Here is a 22,747-nt window from a genome sequence, read left to right on the forward strand (position 1 = left end):
TTAATATTATTATTAATATTGTTATAATAATAACAAATAATAAAAGCAATAATGCCTGGAGTAATCATTTAATTCGAAACTACATACAATAAGAAAGCAGTTATTTGAAATTTTAACAAATATTTAATAATTTAACAATTTCTTTACATTTAATACATGTCGCCTTGAAAAAAAAAAAAATTTTTCTTAAAAAAAAAAAAAAAAAAAAAAAATACAAGACAAAAAAAACCTTGACCCCTAACTTTTGACCAGTAGGGTAATTAGAAAAACAGATTTTTTTTTTTTTTTACAAAAAATGCATATATTTTGCAGAAGTAATTTGTTTTTTGTGGGTCAAAATATTCTTGTAAATGATTTTTTTTTCTCTATGATTGTCCAATAGGGGGCAGCAGATACACATGTCCTTCATGTCCTGAAATAGTATTTTTTCCTCTGTGAAAATGTTGTGTTATTTTTAAATACATTTTCATTAAAATAACAGGTTCCTTATGAACACATATTGAATGAAAAAAAAAAAAACATGTTCAAAACCAATAGCTAAACGTTCCTTATTTTCTTAATTAAATCACATTTAAAGGTATAGTTCACCGTACACTCAATGGTTACGTTTTTAACATTTTACTAAACATCATCTTATGTGTTCAACTGAAGAATGAAACTATTTGGGACAACTGGAAGATGACTAAATTACGACAGAATTTTAGTTTTTAAGTGAAATACAGTTAAAGTCAGAATTATTAGCCCTCCCCTTTGAATTTTTTTCTTTTTTAAATATTTCCCAAATTATGTTTAACAGAGCATGGAAAGTTTCACAGTATGTCTGATAATATTTTTTCTTCTGGAGAAAGTCTTATTTGTTTTATTTCGGCTACAATAAAAGCAGTTTTTAATTTTTTAAACACCATTTTAAGGACAAAATTATTAGCCCTTTTAGGCTATATATTGGTTTCGATAGTCTACAGAACAAACCATCATTATACAATAACTCGCATAATTACCCTAACATGCCTAGTTAACCTAATTAACCTAGTTCAGCCTTTAAATGTAACTTTAAGCTGTGTAGAAGTGTCTTGAAAAATATCCAGTCAAATATTATTTCTGTCATCATGAAAAAGATAAAATAAATCAGTTATTAAAGATGAGTTATTTGAACTATTATGTTTAGGAATGTGTTAAAAAAAAAACTTCTCTACGTTAAACAGAAATTGGGGAAAAAAACAGTGGGGCGAATGATTCTGACTTCAACTGTGTATAGAGCTGTTTTCCAAATTGTCATTGACAAGCATAATCTCATAACCCTAGATGCAATGTAGGAATTCACACGCTGCTAATATTTAACTATTATGACCCACCTACAGTCTGTGCATGGAAATAAAAAAACACAGGAGCTCGCATACTTTCATCAGTTACTTTGAAATCAAATATTTATATGATGGCTATATTTTATGGCACAATACTTTAATATTAGGTCTTGCTTTTCCAACACTCACAGAAAAAAGTAGCAGCTATCATTACTACTACTATGTCTTCTGTGTGACTCAGTTTTTTTTCTTCTTAGTAACAGGGAGGTGTGTTTCCCTGCTACTGTTTCTTTACTCATGCTTACCACACAACAAGTGCAGCACAATGACCAAAGTACATGTGAGCTCAGTCTCGGCCCAGACAATGCCTTTCGCTGCCTTTCTTTTCTCTTTTCATATTCACAGGCAGACAGAAGAGTCCTGAGAGGAGATTTCAGACGGGTGAGTTTTTCTCTATTTTATATATATATATATATATATATATATATATATAATTATGTTTGATAAAGAGAATGCTGTAAATATGCTATTTGACTTGAATGCCCTTTTTAAATGGATCTAGTGTGGAGGTTGAAGGTCAGACAGGTTAAGGATTAATCGTACTGTTGATAAGTGACCAGACGCACGTACACTTACAAAGGGAGCACATGGTGGAGGTGTGCAGGGCTGAAAGTGAAGGTAAATGAACTTTGAGAAATCCGATCTGGTGTGAACTGGGGACGCGGTTAGCACAAGTGTTTAAAAGCAGACATTTATACACATATATAAGTGTCTTATATAGACATATATAAGTGTGTTAACAGGAAGCAATTTATAGTGAGATGTAAATAGAAATGAGAAGTCTTTTCTGTTGCTTTGTGTTGTCCTTAGGTGTGTTCACTTTTTGTCAGGTCACCTCACAATAGAAATGGTCTGATTGGATAGTTTTGAGTCTTACTTCAGTTCAGTGAATCTGTTTTGCCTTTCCAGTGTCACATGGTTTGGGTCAGACGAATGTCACTTAAGAAACTCGCAGGCTGTCATGTGTTTTATGCAGTGGAAGATGCGTGGTCTTGCGCTGCAGGGGGCTTGGTCGAAAATAGTGTGTAAATAATTAAACCTAAAAAAAAAGTTTTTTTTAGCATTGTATTGTTGATTTAATTTATATAAATGATTTTTAATGACTAGTAAACTGTCTCTTCTTTTAAATTCCAATCGGTGGGACCAATATTGGTACTCCATATTGGTGGAAAAATCATTATAGTAGTCATTTAGCATGTATTATATTTTCATTTATTAATAATGCATGTATTAATGTATTAAATATATATGAATTGTTCTTTATTAAAATATATTTTAAAACTAGGGGTTGTACAAATTGTTAGAGTAGAGGCAAATATTAAAGGGGACCTATTATGCCCATTTTTACAAGAGATAAAATAAGTCTCTGATGTCCCCATAGTGTTTGTGACGTTTCAGCTCATAATACCCCATAAGTAATGTTTTATAAGTCTTTGAAACTGCCCCTTTTAGGCTTTGATCCTAATTATGCCATTTTGGTGACTGTTGCTTTAAATTTAAAGCGATCGTCATTGGTGGGTAGGGTTTTCCCCCTTAGATGACATGTACGAAGGGAGAATGTTTCTGCAGACTTTTTTAATGAAGTGTGGTTATAAAACAATTGAATTAATTGATGGCTTTTGTTTACATGAAGAAATCTGTGTTACAAGTTAAACAATAATTCTAATGAACAGTTGAATATGAATATTTTGAATTTAAATAGTTTTTTGTCTTGCGTTTACATTAATTTTACATTTGAATAGCAAAAATTACAAGTTTCAGTCTTTGAATGTGATTAATCGCGATTTTTTTAATCAATTGACAGCACTAATATATATATATATATATATATATATATATATATATATATATATATATATATATATATATATATATATATATATATATTAGTGCTATATATATATATATATATATATATATATATATATATATATATATATATATTAAGATCATGATTTTCGAAAGAATTACATTGCTTTGCTTTGTAAATATTTATTATTACCATTTGATGAGTTTCCCCATACAGTTTTACAGAGTGCTTGGACTTGAAAGCCACTTTGCGTAACATCACACTTAACAAGCGGATACTGCTCAGTGAGTGCTGTCTTTCGCATGAGACGTTAAACTGAGGTCTTGAAACTCTGTGGTCGTTAAAAATCCCAAATTGGCCAAATTTGCCCTCTGGCCTCTGTCCATCATGGCCTCCTAACCCTCCCCATATCATAATTTTCATCACTCTGGGCTGCGTCCGAAACCGCATACTTCCATACTATACAGTACGCTAAAATCAGTATGCGAGCCGAGTAGTATGTCCGAATTCATAGAATTCGAAAATCAGTAGGCAAGGAGTACCCGGATGACTTACCACTTCCGGCGAGATTCTGAAGTGCGCATGCACCCAATCCCATGCACGCTACGCTATCCCATGATGCCCTGTGAGAGAAATCATGAATGGAAGTGAGGCGACGCAACTGACACAGGTAGGTCACGTGACCATGACAAAATGGCGAATGTAGTACGCCTGAATTCCATTCATACTTTTCACATTCGTACTGTATAGAACGCACTTTTCTAACAGCCGAGAAGTACGTTTAAATTCAAATGCAGTACCTACTGAGTAGTAGGCGGTTTTGGACGCAGCCTCTGTCTCCTCTCCACAAATCAGCTGGTGTGCGGTCTGGTGCAATATGGCTGCCATCACTTCATCCAGGTGGATGCTGCCCACTGGTATTGAATGGGGAGATTATTTTAATCACACACTGTTGCCACACAACTGTGTTTAAACACCTTATATACAGTATATGTATGATTTTTGCATAATAGAAGCCCTTTAAGATTTAAAACGGTCAGGAAACCTTGGACGAAATTTCATCTGGACAAGATTTTAACAGATTTGTGCGTGTGGAACATCAATGAAGACAACTTAAGCAACTGTTAGTTTTAATTAAAGGGAATAACTGGCTAATTTTTAGGTTTTCTCTCCTGTTTTCCTCCTACTTCCGAGTTTAAAATCTACATTTTATGGGGTGGTGGTGTAGCATAGGACTGCGAGTTTTACAATGATGTGCCAGTTTCTAATTATTATTCATAAGACTTGAGTTTTCTTATCCTATTAGAAGAGTTGCTTTAACTTTCATGACTCTTGAATTAGTATTTTGCGCTGCACTGTGATCTATAATAGTGTTTTTAATATGCCATAAAATTATTCTTACCCTAAATATGTCTGGAATTTCTATGTGTATAAACTGTTGCTCTGCCTTTTTTATGGGTATCTTCTCTAAAATTAATTACATGACTGGATTGTGTAGTGATGGGATGAAGGAGTTATTTTGATGTTTGAAACCCCATTTCCTCTTTGACTCATGTGACTCTTGTGTCACAGTATTGTAGTGTGAAGGAAACTCGTCTTGTTCAGGAAAAGAGACACTCTGTGGAATGAATAGAGGAAGTGTCCTTGCTGTGAAAGAGAGAATGCGAAAGCTTGTGACTCTGCGTTCCTGATAAGGGAAGTGGTTGCTTGATTAGGTCGAGGTTTCAGTTTCACTTGTATGTTTGTAATGTTGCTTGTAATGGATAGCTTTTTCCCCCGATTTATAGTTTATTAATCCTTTGATAGAAAATTGATTGAAGGAAATAAAAGGGAGAAGAGGGGCGTGATGTTATGATGTGGAGTGATAGGCTTGGTCCTGTGGTCGGTAATATAAGCTAGTGTCTTGTTGGTATTGTCTTGTCTTTTCATAGAAATTAGATCGATTTAGTTTAGCTGAGCATGAGACTTATAAAGTGAGAAGGTGCATATCTGTTCCATTGAGCAAGCAGTGTGGAGTGGCTAGCGTAAAATAAATGTTAACTCGTTTAAAATGAAATGGTTTGTCTTTATTGTGTAACCGGCAGTGAACATAATGCAGACAACCTCTAAGTAACTGGTAGTGAGGGTAGTGGAGAAGTCCTCCAAGTGACCAGTGGAGATGTTTATGATGTTTTCCCAGTGACCAACAGATAATGTTTGTAGTATCGTTCGTTGTTGTGTGGGAAGAAGAAGACAGGGTCGGCGATATCAGGTAAATAATATACTTTTATTTTTCAATGCACAACACGTGTAGCAGTTCAGGTGTGTGTGTGCTCTCTCCTCTCCCCGGCTGCTCCTTCTCTTCTCCTTAAGAAGGGTGTCTCTCCGGCTCAATCACTAGAACAAACAGGTGTTCCTTATTATTTCTGATTGGCCTGCTGATTAGCCGCCAGGCTCTGAGCATGCTCTCCCCCCTCATTGGGTGTTCGATCATGCTTACCTCTCCACAATGTTATTAAGAGGAGATGTCCTCAGAAAAATCGAGACGTCCTTAGAGTGAACAGCAATAAACATTATGAAAAGATTGTAATGGAGACACCTGCGGTGCGCACCTGCCTCGGATCCCACGGAAGGAGCTCTGGACGATAAAAGGAGGAACGATGGCAGAGGAAGCCGAGAGAGGACCGGGCCCGGACATATTTTACTTTTGCGGAGCTGCCGTCCGTTTGTTTTGGTTTAGTTACTGTTATTAATAAAGAGTTTAAACCTGCGTCGGTTCTCCGCCTCCTTCTTCCCGGCGGCCGAAGGGCCGTGAACTTCATTACAGTGGTGCCGAAGCCCGGGAGAAGGAGGGACGCGTTGTCCAGATGCCCTCGCCGCTGAGAGAGGGGGCGAGTGTTCGGGAGTTAACCCGAGTGGGGGAGAAACCCGTTCGTCTGCCCAGAGTGCCGGGGCGGCCTGAGGCTGGCGAGGAAAGGATCTGCCTGCTGCCGTCTCCCAGCATGGGGAGGAGCAGGGGACGCAGGGCGCACCACCGGAGGGGTAAGTGCTGAAGGGAGCCATCCCACAGAACCCGGGGGAGTCGCCACGATCCGCCATGATGCCAGAGCCTGCATCCATCCACCGAAGCGGGAGCGGAGCAGGAGACCAGAGATGCCGCCAGCCAGCCAGGAGAACCGCCGCCGGACGCCAGAAGACGGACGGGTGGATAGATTCCTCCACAGGGCTCCCAGCACGTCGTCGCATCTCTCAGCTGGTGGAGGACCGAGTGGCAGCGTGTATGGAGAACCGAACCCCAATTTTTTTTTCTTTTTCCTCTCTCCCCTTTCTCGGTCTACTCTGTCTTTCCTCTTTTTTTTTTCCATCCCCTTTTCTCTCTGCCTGTCTCATATAGGTCTCGCGGGTGCTGTGGCGATCCACCCCCCCATTATGAATGGAACTTAATGGAGATGTTTACTCAGTGACCAACAGAAAATGTTATTAAGATCAGATGTCCTCAAAAAAATCAAGACGTCCTTAGAGTGAACGGCAAAAAACATTATGAAAAGATTGTAATGAGACATCCTCCAAATAAACAACAGAGTAAGTTTCCAAGAGGACGTAATGGAGATGTCCTCTGAGTGACCGGCAGAGAACAATATGAAGGGAACATTATGGAGATGTTCACTGAGTGACCAACAGATAATGTTATTAAGAGGAGATGTCCTCAGAAAAATCAAGACATCCTTAGAGTGAACAGCAGAGAATGTTATGAAGAGATCAAAATGGAGACATCCTCCAAATAAACAACATAGTAAGTTACAAAGGCAATATAATGGAGACATCCTTCGAGTGTCCGGTAGAGAACAATATGAAGGGAACATAATGGAGATGTTCACCCAGTGCCCAACAGAAAACTTTATGTAGAGGACATAATGAAGACGTCTTTCAAGTGACTGATGGAAACGAAATGAAGAGAACGTAATGGAGTAGCTCTACCTTGATCAATAGAAAATGTTATGAAATGGACGTAATATAGACGTCCTCTGAGTGATCGGTGGAGAACGTTATGAAGGGAACTTAATGGAGATGTTCACTCAGTGACCAACAGAAAATGTTATTAAGATCAGATGTCCTCAAAAAAATCAAGACGTCCTTAGAGTGAACGGCAAAAAACATTATGAAAAGATTGTAATGAGACATCCTCCAAATAAACAGAGTAAGTTTCCAAGAGGACGTAATGGAGATGTCCTCTGAGTGACCGGCAGAGAACAATATGAAGGGAACATTATGGAGATGTTCACTGAGTGACCAACAGAAAATGTTATTAAGAGGAGACGTCCCTCAGAAAAATCGAGACGTCCTTAGAGTAAACAGCAGAGAATGTTATGAAGAGATCAAAATGGAGACATCCTCAAAATAAGCAACATAGTAAGTTGCAAAGACAATATATTGGAGACGTCCTTCAAGTGTCCGGCAGAGAACAATATGAAGGGAACATAATGGAGATGTTCACCCAGTAACCAACAGAAAACTTTATGTAGAGGACACAATGTAGGCGTCCTTCAAGTGACCGATGGACAACGAAATGAAGAGAACGTAATGGAGAAGTTCTCCCTTGATCAATAGAAAATGTTATGAAAAGGACGTAATATAGACGTCCTCCGAGTGATCGGTGGAGAACGTTATGAAGGTAACCTAATGGAGATGTTCACTCAGTGACCAACAGAAAATGTTATTAAGAGGAGATTGCCTCAGAAAAATCGAGACATCCTTAGAGTGAACAGCAGAGAATGTTATGAAGAGATCAAAATGGAGACATCCTCAAAATAAACAACATAGTAAGTTGCAAAGACAATATAATGGAGACGTCCTTCGAGTGTCCGGCAGAGAACCATATGAAGGGAATATAAATGAGATGTTCACTCAGTGCCCAACAGAAAATTTTATGTAAAGGACATAATGATGATGTCCTTCGAGTGACCGACGGACAATGAAATGAAGAGAACATAATGGAGAAGTTCTCCCTTGATCAATAAAAAATGTTATGAAATGGACGTAATATAGACATCCTCCGAGTGATCGGTGGAGAACGTTATGAAGGGTACTTAATGGAGATGTTCACTCAGTGACCAACAGAACATTTTATGTAGAGGACATAATGAAGACGTCCTTCAAGTTAACGATGGACAACGAAATGAAGAGAACTTAATGGAAAAGCTCTCCCTTGATCAATAAAAAAAAAATGTTAAGAAAAGGATGTAATATCGATGTCCTCTAAGTGATTGGTAGAGATTGTTATGAATGGACCTTAATGGAGACGTAATACTCCAAGTGACTGGCAAAGAATGTTATGATTTTGATTATATCACAACCCCAACCCCCATTTTTTTTCTTGGACTGCAACCAAAGGGGTGCTGCATCTTACGGTGGTAATGTTGGCCTATAGAATGGAGGATCTATGATGTCATTTCGTAGGCCAGACAGCTATATATATCCAGAATAGTTTTATATTGAATTTAGGTTATCATTTATTTATTTTTTCATATTTTTACACATGCCATTTTATGGTGTAGTTGAGTTATTGTGTAGTAAATAGATTAAGAAGTAATAATAAATAAAAAAATGTAAATCTCCTTATGTACAGTAATTGCTCTGAAAAATAATAAAAGTAAAAAACATATATATATATATATATATATATATATATATATATATATATATATATATATATATATATATATATATTTCCTTATGTAATTTCTCTTTAAAAGTATGGGGTCCTTATATTTTCTTGGCGAAACACTCAGGTGTGCTCTATTGGATTGAGGTCTGGTGACTGTGGAGGGCATTTGAGAACATTGACCTATTCCAGAAACTAGTCTAAGATGATTTGCACTTTATGACATGGCGCGTTATCCTGCTAGAAGTAGCCATAAGAAGATGTCTTTTTCGGAGCATTCTCTGTAAACCCTAGAGATGGTTGTGCATGAAAATCCCAGTAGATCAGCAGTTTCTGAAACACTCAGACCAGCCCACCTGGCACCAACAACCATGCCACGTTCAAAGTCACTTAAATCACCTTTCTTCTCCATTCTGATGCTGTGTTTGAACTGCAGCAGATCGTCTTGACCATGTCTACATGCCTAAATGCATTGGGTTGCTGCAATGTGATTGGCTGATTAGACATTTGTATTAACGAGCAGTTGGACATAATAAAGTGGCTAAGTGTATTTCCTAAATGTAATTTTCCACTATACTATTAAATATAAAACTTAAAATTAAAATCATGACTTATATGTAGATAAGGTTATGCAAAAACTTCAGCATGCCTAATTGCAAGCGTCCAAGTTCTTAACAAAGCCCTACTGTTACTGTGTTATGCCGGCAGTTTTATCTGGTGCCAATCTTCCACGGATGCTTGCAGATTTGCTCATCCCTACATGCCAAAGCAAATGCTTGCAAAGAGCCCTGCACATTATTGAACTGAAGCCAGTCTGGTCCTCTTCGCAGATCTCCTCACATGAGGGAACACTATTGTGATGGCGGAGGGATCTGAATTTGACCTGAACTACATTACCGAGCGCGTCATTGGCATCACTTTCCACCAGTCCTGCACAGAGCAGACATACCAGCACAACCTGTCCAGAATCACTCAGCTGCTGCAGTCTAAACATGCTGATCGATACATGGTGAGAAGACCAGAAAAACAAACACAAATCAGATGTCAGAGTGTGTCTGTTACTGTTGGGCTCACATTAAACAAAATGTCTATTTTCCTGCGCGCAGGTCATCAATTTATCTGAACACAGCGATGATCTCTGCAGGATGAATCACAGGGTAAAGTTTATCAATGTGACTCTCTGATGCGTGAAGGAGTTTGTAAAACTTTGATGATTTTAATAAGAAGTCTTGTATACTCACCAAAGCTGTAATTATTTGATCAAATATACAGTAAAATCTGTTATATTGTGTATATGTTGTGTAACAGTTTTCGGTCCCACTTTATATTAAGTGTCCTTAACTACTATGTACTTCCATCAAAAAAATAAATACAATGTACTTACTGTGTTTATGATGTATTTGAGAACGATTATGGTGCTTTTGAGTTGGGATAGAGGTTGGGTTATGAACAGGATTTGTGGTATGTGTAGGTTTAAGGGTGGGTTAAGGTGTAAGGGATGGTCAACATTGTATTTACAAATGTAATTACAAAAGTTAATTACAGATGTAATTACATAGTTGTTTAATCAAACATAAGTACACAGTAAATACATGTATTTAAACAATAAGTACATTGTACAAACTATTAGGTCTTGTGTAAGTACTTATTAGTTAAGTCCACTTAATATAAAGTAAAACTATATCCAGTTTTCTATATTCTTGTTTGTTTAAATTGAATTTAAGTGTATTAATTGAATCCATTTTATTTCTGTGAATCAAATTATGTGTTTTTTTTTCTACTCTTCAGTGTCACCTGATCTTTCAGAATTGATTAATTTGTTGATTTAATTCTACCTGAATATGTGACCCTGGACCTCAAAACCATTCTAAAGTTGCACAGTGAATGGGTCAAAGTGATTGACTTTTATTTTTTATGGCAGAAATCTTTGGAATATTAAGTAAAGATCATGTTCTGTGAAAATCTTTTGTAAATTTGACTGCTAAGAACTTTAATTTGAACAACCTTAAATGTGATTTTCTCAATATTTTTTGAAAACTCAGATTCCAGATTGTCAATAGCTTTACCTTGACCACAAATTATATACAGTATACATCTGTTTAGCTTTCATGTAATACATACATCTAAAAAAAGCTCCTGGTACAACTCAACAATTCATTTCCATTGTGAACAAGTCAAAATAAAACTGAAAATGTATTATTTAGACAATACTATGTGTTAAATAAGACTTGGTCCAACATGATGGTGAATCCCAAAATCCCTATTTGTATTAAATCTACAAAGCTCGTTCAGGGTCACATTAATTTCGGTCACACTTTACAATAAGGTTCATTAGTTGAGTAATGCATTTACTAACATGAACAAACAATGAACAATACATTTACTACAGTATTTGTTCATGTTAGTTAACGTTAGTTAATGAAAATACAGTAGTTCATTGTTAGTTCATGTTAACTCATGGTGCATTAACTAATGTTAACAAGCATGGACTTGGATGTTAATAATGCATTAGTAAATGTTCAATTATGATTAATAAATGCTGTTCATGATTAGTTCATGTTAGTAAATGCATTAACTAATGAACCTTATTAAGTGTTACCTTAATTTCTGACTGATTTCAAATATTTTTGCATGTTTAACTATGGACGTTAATTGTATGGAGCCAGAGCAGTCTCAAAAATAGTACATTTGCAAAAATAAAAGTCATACACACACACAGCACTATTCACAATTACACAATCCAATTCATAAATTGAAAACACAATTTGTAAATTCACGAGTAAAAATCATAAAGATTTTCCTAAATTAATTGAATGTGTACATTTATGAATTGTGTTTAGAATTTTCTAATTGTGCGATGCGCATTTCTGAATTGGATTTGAATATATATATATATATATATATATATATATATATATATATATATATATATATATATATATATATTTATATATATATATATATATGAATTGTGTTTTGATTTTGTTTTGAAAATTACATATATATATATATATATATATATATATATATATATATATATATAATGTTTGAATATATATATATATATATATATATATATATTTATATATATTTATATATACATATATATATATATATATATATATATATATATATATATATATATATATATATATTTATATATATATATATATATATATATATATATATATATATATATATATATATATATATTCAAAACAAAATCAAAACACAGTTCATATATATATCAATTTAAAAAAATATATTTATACAATTATAAATTAATAAAAATATTAAAATTATATACAATTATAATAACAAATAAATAATAGCAAATGTAATAATAAGTAAATAAGTACACAAAATAAAAATAAACTGTATAAAGATAAAATAATAGTAAAGTAAAAATAAAAAAGTACATAAATCATAAATCAAAAATTATAATAACAAATAAATAATAGCAAATATAATAATAAGTAAATAAGTACACAAAATAACAATATACTGTTTGAAGATAAAATAATAGTAAAGTAAAAATAAAAAGTACATAAATCATAAATCATAAATCAAAAATTATAATAACAAATAAATAATAGCAAATATAATAATAAGTAAATAAGTACACAAAATGAAAATATACTGTATAAAGATAAAATAATAGTAAAGTAAAAATAAAAAAGTACATAAATCAAATTATGACATACAATAACTCAAAATGCAGCTTAAAGAAACATCAATAAAATCCAAGTAAGTCTAGACTTGATGAAAAGCCTCAGTGGATATATGAATGACACAGGTAAGGAATTCTAAGGGAATCATTTCACTTATAATATTGTGCCACCCTTTCAAGGATGGGGGATGTCACTGATTCAGTTTACTAGTATATTTTTTTTCTGGCAACAAAAGCTAAAATGTCAAAATAAACAGTTAGTGAATTTGTCAGGCAAACATCCAACCGGGAGATACAGTTGGATACAACTGTAGCTGAAGTCCAAACATACGGCTCATAAAAGTAATTACTTTTGACCAGTAAGTTCTAATAACAATTAAATAATAAATGGATGTAGTCTGCCACTTCTACTTTACATTTAAGACATAGTTATGAAATGAATTGACATATTTTTGAAATTTGTTTTAAATTTACGAATTGGATTCACATATTTTTGAACTGTGTTTTGAAATTACGAAATTCAATAAATATACAAATCCAATTCATAAGTTCAAAACACAACTCGTGAATATACATATCCAATTTGTGTTTTGAATTTACAAATCGGATTTGTGTATTTTCCGTATTATTTTTGAGACTTATCTGGCTCCATATTATTTTCGCCATAGGGCAGACAGACAGACAAATTGATAATTACAGCTATTTCTCACAATTTCAGTTTTAGCTTGCTTTTTTTTAAACTATGAGATCAAAAAGTTTATTTATTTCATTTCAACAGTAGAAACATTGTAGATTATTAGAAATTGATTGACATTGACATCCATAGTAAGAAAAAATATATCTACTACAGCAGGGGACACCAACCCTGTTCCTGGAGAGCTACCTTCCTGCAGAATTCAGTCCCAACCCTGGTTAAACACACCTGAACCAATTAATAGTACTTAAAGCAGCACTTGATAATTACAAACAGGTGTGTTTGGTCAGGGTTGCAACTAAAATCTGCAGGAAGGTAGCTCTCCAGGAACAGGGTTGGTGACCTCTGTACTACAGTATGTCAGTCAATGTACTAGGTTCCAGCATTCTTCAAAGTAACTTTTTTGGTTTGTTCAAAAACTTAAAACAGGTAAAAGGTTTGAGGAAATAAGCTCCCACATAAATTTTCCTCTGATCTCTGTGTGTTAGGTTGTGGATTTGGGCTGGCCGGAGAGTCACGCTCCATCGCTCCATCTGCTGTGCTCAGTGTGTAAAAACATGGACAGCTGGCTCAGCGCACACCCTGACAATGTGCTGCTGCTCCACTGCAAAGTGAGATTTCAACTTCTCTGCATTTCGTTCTTAGGTTAGGAGTCCGCTATTAGTCTGCAGGACTCCATTTGGCTGGAATGTCACGCTTGGTTAACTTCTTCCTGTCTTTTTCATAGGGCAGCAAAGACAGGGTGGGTGTGGTAATATCCTCTTACATCCAACTATCTAGTGTTTCCACCAGGTACAACTCAACTATTCAATTCCATTGTTAACAAGTCCAAATAAAACTGACAATATATTATGTAGACAATACTATGTGTTAAATAATAACAAGAAAACAAAACAAATCACTATTTTGTTACTATTTACTCTGTGTTATATTATTACAAACCTGTGACTTTCTGTGTCATTCCATCTTTAAAAAAATAAAAACACTGGTCTGAACGATTTGTTCGGTGATCCATTCACAGGTATTCTTTAGTTAAAAACACACCAGAGGGGGAAAGAAATGATAAGAGCAGCCGTTCGTTGTTTTTCATTTGTTTTCGTTAAATGGCAATTTTTTTTCTTACTGTTCACAAGGAATACATTTTAATGTGAAGACTGAAATTGAATAAAGTCAGACAAAGCTTGTCTTTTAATTGCTTTAAAGGGCCATGAAACCCCCCTGTTTCCTGTTTGGAAAAAGTCAGGAAAGTGGGTGTGTCCAGCTCTGTTTAGGTGGGAGTGTCGGAGGAGGGAAAGAGGGAAGGTGCATATAAATTTGCATAAAAATGGGAGTGTCGGTTTGAGCATGCGCTGATTTTCACAGAGGCAAAACAAACACACGGACGCAGGGGAGAAAGACAGTGACTGTGTTTACAGTGGATATCAGTAATCAAATTATTTGCCAAATTAATAAATGGTGGACTTTAACTTCAGTTTGGTACTTTCATTCAAAAACATTTCATTCACGCCCCTCGTGACAAACAAGGGATTTGATTCGAGGAACTGCTGTAAGCGTGTATTTTTAATGCAATGTTTGATGCAACATGGCGAATGAGAGAAAAAAACCCCTCTGCTTTTCTCTGTAGCTTAGATTCACTCGGTAGGCAGCGTCAGAAAGCCGTGTGTGTTATTCCTGTCACAAAATGTGGTGAAAATCTCACACGACTGTAATCGTTTGATTGATCGTGTTTACATGTTTACACTCGGAGAGCAGCATTTACAGCGGATCTTTTAGTCTATAATATTGTAGTGATATTAACGTACTGTAAACTTTTTTAACTTAGAAATCATTTGACTAAGGTCTGTCTTTAAACACTAAAAGAGTACTACTGACGATAAGAACTAACTTTGCCATCTGAATAAACAAACAAAGACCACTGATCGCTTACCAAATCTGAAGAGACAGGACAATCAGGGCCGGAGCAAGCTGAACTGCCTCTCTTGGCAGAGGACAATCATGCCGCCCTCAACTCCAATGTGAAAACAAAAGTGACCGGTTATGAAAATGAAGTGAGGTGTTGCGGACCTCTATTCTGCCGCCCTATGCTCGAATATAACTGAGGACGCGTGGGTGCTAAGGGAGGGAGGGAGGTGTCGCGGACGCCGCCCTCTCTATTCTGCCGCCCTATGCACGGATATAACTGAGGACACGCGGGTGCTGATGGAGGTGTCGCTGACGCCGCCCTCTCTATTCTGTCGCCTATGCGTGAATATGTCTGAGGACGCGGGTGGTGAGGGAGGTATTGCGAACATAAATGAGGACGCGGGTGGTGAGGGAGGTGTCGCAGACATAACTGAGGACGCGGGTGGTGAGTGAGGTGCCGCAGACATAACTCAGGACGTGGGTGGTGAGGGAGGTGTCGCGGACATAACTGAGGACGCGGATGGTAAGGGAGGTGTCGCAGACATAACTGAGGACACGGGTGGTGAGGGAGGTGCCGCGGACATAACTCAGAACGCGGGTGGTGAGGGAGGTGCCGCGGACATAACTCAGGACGCGGGTGGTGAGGGAGGTGTCGCGGACATAACTGAGGACGTGGGTGGTGAGGGAGGTGCTGTGGACATATCTCAGGACGCAGATGGTGAGGGAGGTGTCGCAGACATAACTGAGGATGTGGGTGGTGAGGGAGGTGTCAAGGACATAACTGAGGACGCGGGTGGTGAGGGAGGTGTCGCGGACATAACTGAGGACGCGGGTGGGGAGGGAGGTGCTGCGGACATAACTCAGGACGCGGATGGTGAGGGAGGTGTCACGGACATGACTGAGGACGCGGGTGGTGAGGGAGGTGTCACGGACATAACTGAGGACGCGGGTGGTGAGGGAGGTGTCGCGGACATAACTGAGGACGCGGGTGGGGAGGGAGGTGTCGCGGACATAACTTAGGACGCGGGTGGTAAGGGAGGTGTCGCGGACGCCGCCCTCTCTATACTGCTGCCCTAGGTGGCCGCCTAGGTTGCCTCTATGGACGTGCTGGCCCTGAGGACAATCAACACCAACTGGAGCCGTGTCTTTATTAAAAGGAGACGAGCCGCAACCTTTGACCGTTTACAGATGCAAAAAGGTCTCGGGTAAACAACGTTCTTTAGACACCTATTTTTGTCGAGCGTCGCGTGCACTGTAATCCACATGTGAGTCTAGCTGCACTCTCATAGAGGGAAATGAAAACAAAAACCTTCCTTGCAGCAAATTACAAAAGCAACACTGACGACCCATATCTCCAAACAATTCTTCTCTCCCACTTGTTTTGGCAACACAACGTGTCGTCTCTATTGTGCCTGAACACTGTACAGGTACTTGGAAGAAATGCATGCATATTAATGAAGTTGCACCTCATTCACATTAGAGCGCGCTGATTGGTTTGAGCCAAGTCTTTCTCATGAATGAATGCAGCAAACTCAGAGACGTCACAAAGTACTCTTAGGTACAGACAGCCAGTCTACACGCTGGAAAACACAAAAGGATCTAATCGGCGTGACGCAGCTTAAAAAAAAACGGAAGAACGAATTTGCTCGAAATAACGCAAAAACAACCTATTTTCAGCTTTTTGTGAAATATATGTGTCCTAATAGTGTTTATAGCAGCGTGAGACACATATATGGCTGTCAACAGCTAAAAAAAATTGTTTAGGTGTTTCGTGACCCTTTAATTCTCCAGAGAAAGATCAGTTTACACACAGACAGCCTCTGTGAGCAAAAGGATCCAAAGGATGGGCTCACTGGCACTTTTAATGTTGCAATGATTTAGATAAGAATTTGGTTAGACTTTAATGTCCGTTTGTTGAATTAGGTTACATTGCATCTACATGTCAACTAATTCTCATTAGATTATAAGTAGACTGTTAGGTTGGGGTTGGGGTTAGTGTAAGTTGACATGTACTTGCAAAGTTTCTTATAGTTTAATAAATGTGTTGTAGAAGCAGTATCAACAGATATTAAGCAGACAGTATACTAATACTCAAATGGACCATCAAAATAAAGTGCTACCAAGAATTTCTCTACAGCTGCTTAACTCTTAAACAACCAGTAGATTACACATGGATGTAATAGCACAGTGATTCTAATGTTTTTGGTATTTAGCAAAACCTTAATCAATCTATAATATCAATATATAATTGTCAATCATCAATATATGATCATCAATGTTATTGGTTCAGGTTTGTAAACTTTCCTTTTTAAGAACTTTAAATATTTTGTGCTTCATGCTATGTGACCTTTCACATAGTGTATAATATAACCCTTTGTTGCCTGGCTGTTGAAGGTCTGCAAGGTTTTAAAGATCAAAGGGGATAAACAGAGTTACCAGCCAGAAACAAGTCATCAGTATTTCCAGTCTTACATCCTGTTTACAAGTGAAAATAGACTGGGTCATCCGACCAATCAAAGCAGACTAGAGACTCTGAAACGCAGGGTTTAGCAAAAACAGGCTCTTAAATTACCTATTTCATAAAAAGAAAAGAGCTGATGTTGCTGCAATGTATATTATAAGAATTTTGTTTTGATTGAATTTCTAAGTAAGCTGAGGCCTACAAAACTAAATTGGCAATATATATATATATATATATATATATATATATATATATATATATATATATATATATATATATATATATATATATATATATATGTATATATATAATGAAACAAATAAGGTTTTCTCCAGAAGAAAAAATATTATCAGTCAGACATACTGTGAAAATTTCCTTGCTCTGTTAAACATCATTTGGGAAATATAACATAAATAAATAAATAAATAAAAATTCAAAGAATTAATTCTGACTTTAACTATATATATATATATATATATATATATATATATATATATATATATATATATATATATATATATATATATATATATATATATATATATATATATATATATATATATATATATATATATATGTATATATATATATATATGTATATATATATATATGTGTATATATATATATATATATATATGTATGTATATATATATATATATGTATATATATATATATATATATATATATATATATATATATATATATATATATATATATATATATATATATATATATATATATATAGAGTTGAAGGTAATTTAGGCGATGCAGTGACGCAATAGCTAGTGCTGTCGCCTCACTGTGGTGTATGGTGTATGATTTTGTGAATGTGTGTGTGGATGTTTCCCAGAGATGGGTTGCAGCTGTAAGGGCATCTGCTGCGTAAAAATGTGCTGGATAAGTTGGCGGTTCATTCCGCTGTGGCAACCCCGGATTAATAAAAGGACTAAGCCGACAAGAAAATTAATGAATGAATGAAGTTAAATTATAAGCCCCCCTTTTAATTTTTTTCTTTTTTTTCTTTTGAATTATTAACCCCCTTGAATTTTGTTTTCTTTTTTAAATATTTCCCAAATTACGCTTAACAGAGCAAGGAATATATATATATATATATATATATATATATATATATATATATATATATATATATATATATATATATATATATATATATATATATATATATATATATATATAAATGAGCTTTATCACACGAGTAGCAGTGCGTTGTGGCTGTATATCGGCACTGGTGGGAAGTGCCATATCCTGTATACTATATATATAGTATGATATATACAGATTAAATGATCGTATTTGGTATACCATGTTTTGTGTTTCTGACCTGTTTCTTGTTCTCTTGTTTCTCAGTGAGGAACATGCGTTAGATCTGTATTCCATGAAGAGATTCTGCAGTGATCAAATGGTTAACCTCCTGACTCCATCTCAGAAAAGGCAAGGCTCAGTCTTTAATGCATTAACTTCTTTATTTTCACAATTGTTACTGTACTTACAGTTGAATGAACCTGTGGGTATTACAGAGAATTAATTAACAAGGTTACTTTGATATACTTTACCTCTATACCGAGGGAAGTCATTTATTTGACAGTTAACTAGCCATAACTAGCCAAATTATTTCCATTCTTTAATACATTGGCAGTCCACTTTGTTATATAATAAGTGGATGAGTTTCCATGGACTAAAAGCGAGACATTGTTTGAGATTTGACATTTTGAGATTTTTCAATTATTTGCTTTTCTTACTTAATTATATATATATATATATATATATATATATATATATATATATATATATATATATATATATATATTAGCAGATTAAGATTTATCCTAAGGAAATCTGACAACATACATTTACAAAAAACCTGACACTTCATCGTGATTTTTTTTTTTTTTTGTGTGTGTTTTTTTGAGTGTATGGTCATGTTTAAAATCAGGCACAAGTAACAAAATGCTTAGTCTTGGCCCAATCTCTCCCTGCTTTAAAAGCATCTCCCTTAAAAAAAAAAAAAAAAAAAAAAAAAAAAACAGTTGCTAAAATGAAATCTGTTGTTTTTCTCCTTGAATCGTCCTGAGGTTTTGCTCTTGGTCACTCAGCAGCGTGTCATGAGTGAAGGTTACACTCTGGACGTTACATTCAGGCTCACACATGACAGGAAATTCCCCTTAGGCAGCCTGGAAGTCCTAACATTAAACCCACTTCCCTTTTTCTGTGAATTGTCTTCATTTACAACTGTCTTTTTTACATCATCCTGAAGGCCCCCGTGTATCACCCCTTACGCCACGTGCAAACTGAGAAAGAGTTTTTTTTTATGCTAAACGTATTCCTCCACTGTTCAGTGTATGATCCTTTTCCTTCCCGTATGCTCTCTGTTCTCTATTGACTCTAGAAACACTTTTAGGTAACATGAGTTATAATGAAGCTTTCGTAACGGCAACATAAATATTCAGCTCTGGTCTGTTGCTGGAACAACACAAAGAAGCTCTTTTGGCATCACTGTAAAGAAGCTCTTAAGCCATCTAAAAGCATAGTTCAACCATTTACTCACTCTCAAGTGGTTCTTCACGAGTTTCTTTTTTTCTGTTGAACACAAAAGAAGATATTTTGACAAATGTTAGAAACTAGTCATTTTTTAACTCGTTGTTAAAGGTGAGTTAATTAAATCCCTCATAACTTTAACTTAAATTGATTAAGTTCACAGTACTCCTATAGTTTGAGTTGCCTTGACTTATTGGGTTTTACAGTACTCAGTTGTTTGAGTTCTCTTCATTTATCGAGTTTTACTGTGCTCAAATTGCTTCATTTACTCAAATGGATTAAGTTTACCATACTCATTAGGATTCGTTTTTGAACTTAAATGGCTTGTTGCAATTGGTATCCTCAAATGGTTTAAGTTACCTTAACTTTTTGGGTTTTACACTGTAGTAGTAGGGAATTAAATAATATTGAAGTCAATGGCTACCAGTTTCCAACATTCTTCAAATGATATTCTTTTGTGTTCAACAGCAGAAAGAACCTCATTCATGCTTGGTGGAGATCGAGTAAATAATGGCAGATTTATTTGTTTTTTTTTTTTGGGGTAAACTCTCTTTAATTGAATAACACTGCTGCTTTTTAACATACTCGTGTAACATCAAAAATTAAGGATATATATATAGGATATAATAAGGATATATGTAGGATATAAATATAAAGGATTAAAATATTACAAAACATATTATTTTCCAGCCTACATAAATATAAAAACCATACTTTCATGCCTTCTTCATCTCAGGGGGCTTTTTCAGTTTATTCATGACAGTTTGCTTTTGTATAATGTTATTGTTATTAGCAGTTTTGTTTATTATATCCATATTTGTTTTTGTTTTATTAAAAAAAAGCTTAGATTTGCCCACCTGTCAGGTTTTAGACCATATGGGGCACAGCATGTGTATTAGGATATAACTCAGTTGTTTGAGCACACTTCGTTATTATTGTTCATTTATTTGTTTGCTGGAAATTAGAACTGAATTTAGAAATAAATCATTGCGCTTATCAAACGAATGTAAGAAAATTAACTAATGTAATGCTTTATTCTTTGGGCTTCCTTTCAAATTACATACAGATGAAGTCAGAATTATTAGCCCCCCTTGGAATTTTTATTTCTTTTTTTTATATTTCCTAAATTATGTTGAACAGAGCAAAGAAATTTTCACAGTATGTCTGATAATATTTTTTCTTCTGGAGAAAGTCTTATTTGTTTTATTTGGCTAGAATAAAAGCAGTTTTACATTTTTTAAAAGCCATTTTAGAGACAAAATTGTTAGCCTCTTTAAGCTATTTTTTTTCAATAGTCTACAGAACAAACCATTGTTATACAATAACTTGCCTAATTACCCTAACCTGCCTAGTTAACCTAATTAACCTAGTTAAGCCTTTAAATGTCACTTTAAGCTGTATAGAAGTGTCCTGAAAAATATCTGTTCAAATGTTATTCACTGTCATTATGACAAAGATAAAATAAATCAGTTATTAGAAATAAGTTAATAAAACTATTATGTTTAGAAATGTGTTAAAAAATCTTCTCTTTGTTAAACAGAAATTGGGAAAAAAATAAACAGGGGGGCTAATAATTCAGGGGGGCTAATAATTCTGACTTCAACTGTATATTGTTTATTTATTAGTATATGTTTTTGCCATGAATATAGCGAGTGCTGCTGATATGGCATTAAAACAGAAATAAATAAATAAATGAACAAATAAACAACACCACACATACAAAATCTTGGAGAATATAACGTACCCTGCCATGTAATTACTGCAATGAAATTTTGCAATAATCCTTGTCATAAACAACCGTAATGTGAACATCAGGATGATTATATAATAATTATTGTGAAAAGCGATATACTGTACAAATAAACTTGAGTAATAAAAATAAATACAATTCTTAACTGCCATGAAAAGGCGCCTATGAATAAAATCTATAATATTTTGTTCTTCCATAAATCTAATTAAAGGGGTTGTGCACCCGAAAAAAAAACAAATTTTTTATTTAGTTTCCATCAAGTGGTGCCAACCCTTTATGGGTTTCTTTCTTTTGTTAAAAGAAGATCTTTTGAAGGAATAGAAAGGATATTTTAAAGAAAGCTTAAAAACCTGTAACCACTGACAGTCAATGGTTACAGGTTTAAAGCATTCTTCAGAAAATCTGTTGCATCCAACAGAAGAAAGAAAATCAAACAGGCTTGGAACAAGTGAAGATTGAGTAAACTAATTTTGAGTTTTGGGTGAGCTGTCGCTTTAAAATCTGTTATAAATGCCTATAAGGCCCAGACCGATGCAGTTATTGGCTTAATCTGAAGTTGTGCTGGAGTATTACCGATGATAGGCTTGATTTATTGTTGTCTGCTATCACTGACGGAGGTGTTTGTGGATGGTTCAGGTATGTGCAGGTGTTTGGCAGGCTTCTTAAGCATCAGATCCCGCTAAACCATTCCCCGCTCTTCATCCATCACGTTACTATCCATCCCATTCCTGACTTCCACCCTACAGGTAAGGAAAACACCCACATATCATGTGTTTCAAGTCAAGAATTATGTTTTAGTTTCCAAATAATTTTATTATTTGTAATCTCTTTTAGCATCTCAGGTATTTCTCTCTCTTGTACTTCAAAATGGAATCTTACATTTTTTTTTTTTGAGAAAATAT

At 35.1% G+C, this 22,747-nt stretch overlaps 2 protein-coding genes across 13 annotated transcripts in view; one reads left to right on the forward strand and one right to left on the reverse strand.

The window, feature by feature from the left end:
- Positions 1-22,747, reverse strand: part of dsc2l (desmocollin 2 like) — a 1,349,056-nt gene that overhangs the window by 582,272 nt on the left and 744,037 nt on the right. The gene's annotated exons all lie outside the window — the stretch shown is intronic.
- Positions 1,621-22,747, forward strand: part of tns3.2 (tensin 3, tandem duplicate 2) — an 817,627-nt gene continuing 796,500 nt past the window's right edge. For 2 of the 11 annotated variants that reach the window (XR_015517992.1, NM_001443982.1), the window contains 7 exon segments: positions 1,621-1,742; positions 9,521-9,821; positions 9,919-9,969; positions 13,665-13,787; positions 13,904-13,968; positions 18,908-18,991; positions 22,482-22,591. Coding sequence is in view for 10 of the 11 variants with exons in the window: in NM_001443982.1 (NP_001430911.1) it covers positions 9,672-9,821; positions 9,919-9,969; positions 13,665-13,787; positions 13,904-13,968; positions 18,908-18,991; positions 22,482-22,591 (583 nt within the window). In the remaining variant the exon portion in view is untranslated. 11 annotated transcript variants of the gene reach the window in all.

Source organism: Danio rerio, chromosome 20, assembly GCF_052040795.2.
Source record: "Danio rerio strain M-AB ecotype USA chromosome 20, GRCz13ab, whole genome shotgun sequence".
NCBI lineage: Eukaryota > Metazoa > Chordata > Actinopteri > Cypriniformes > Danionidae > Danio > Danio rerio.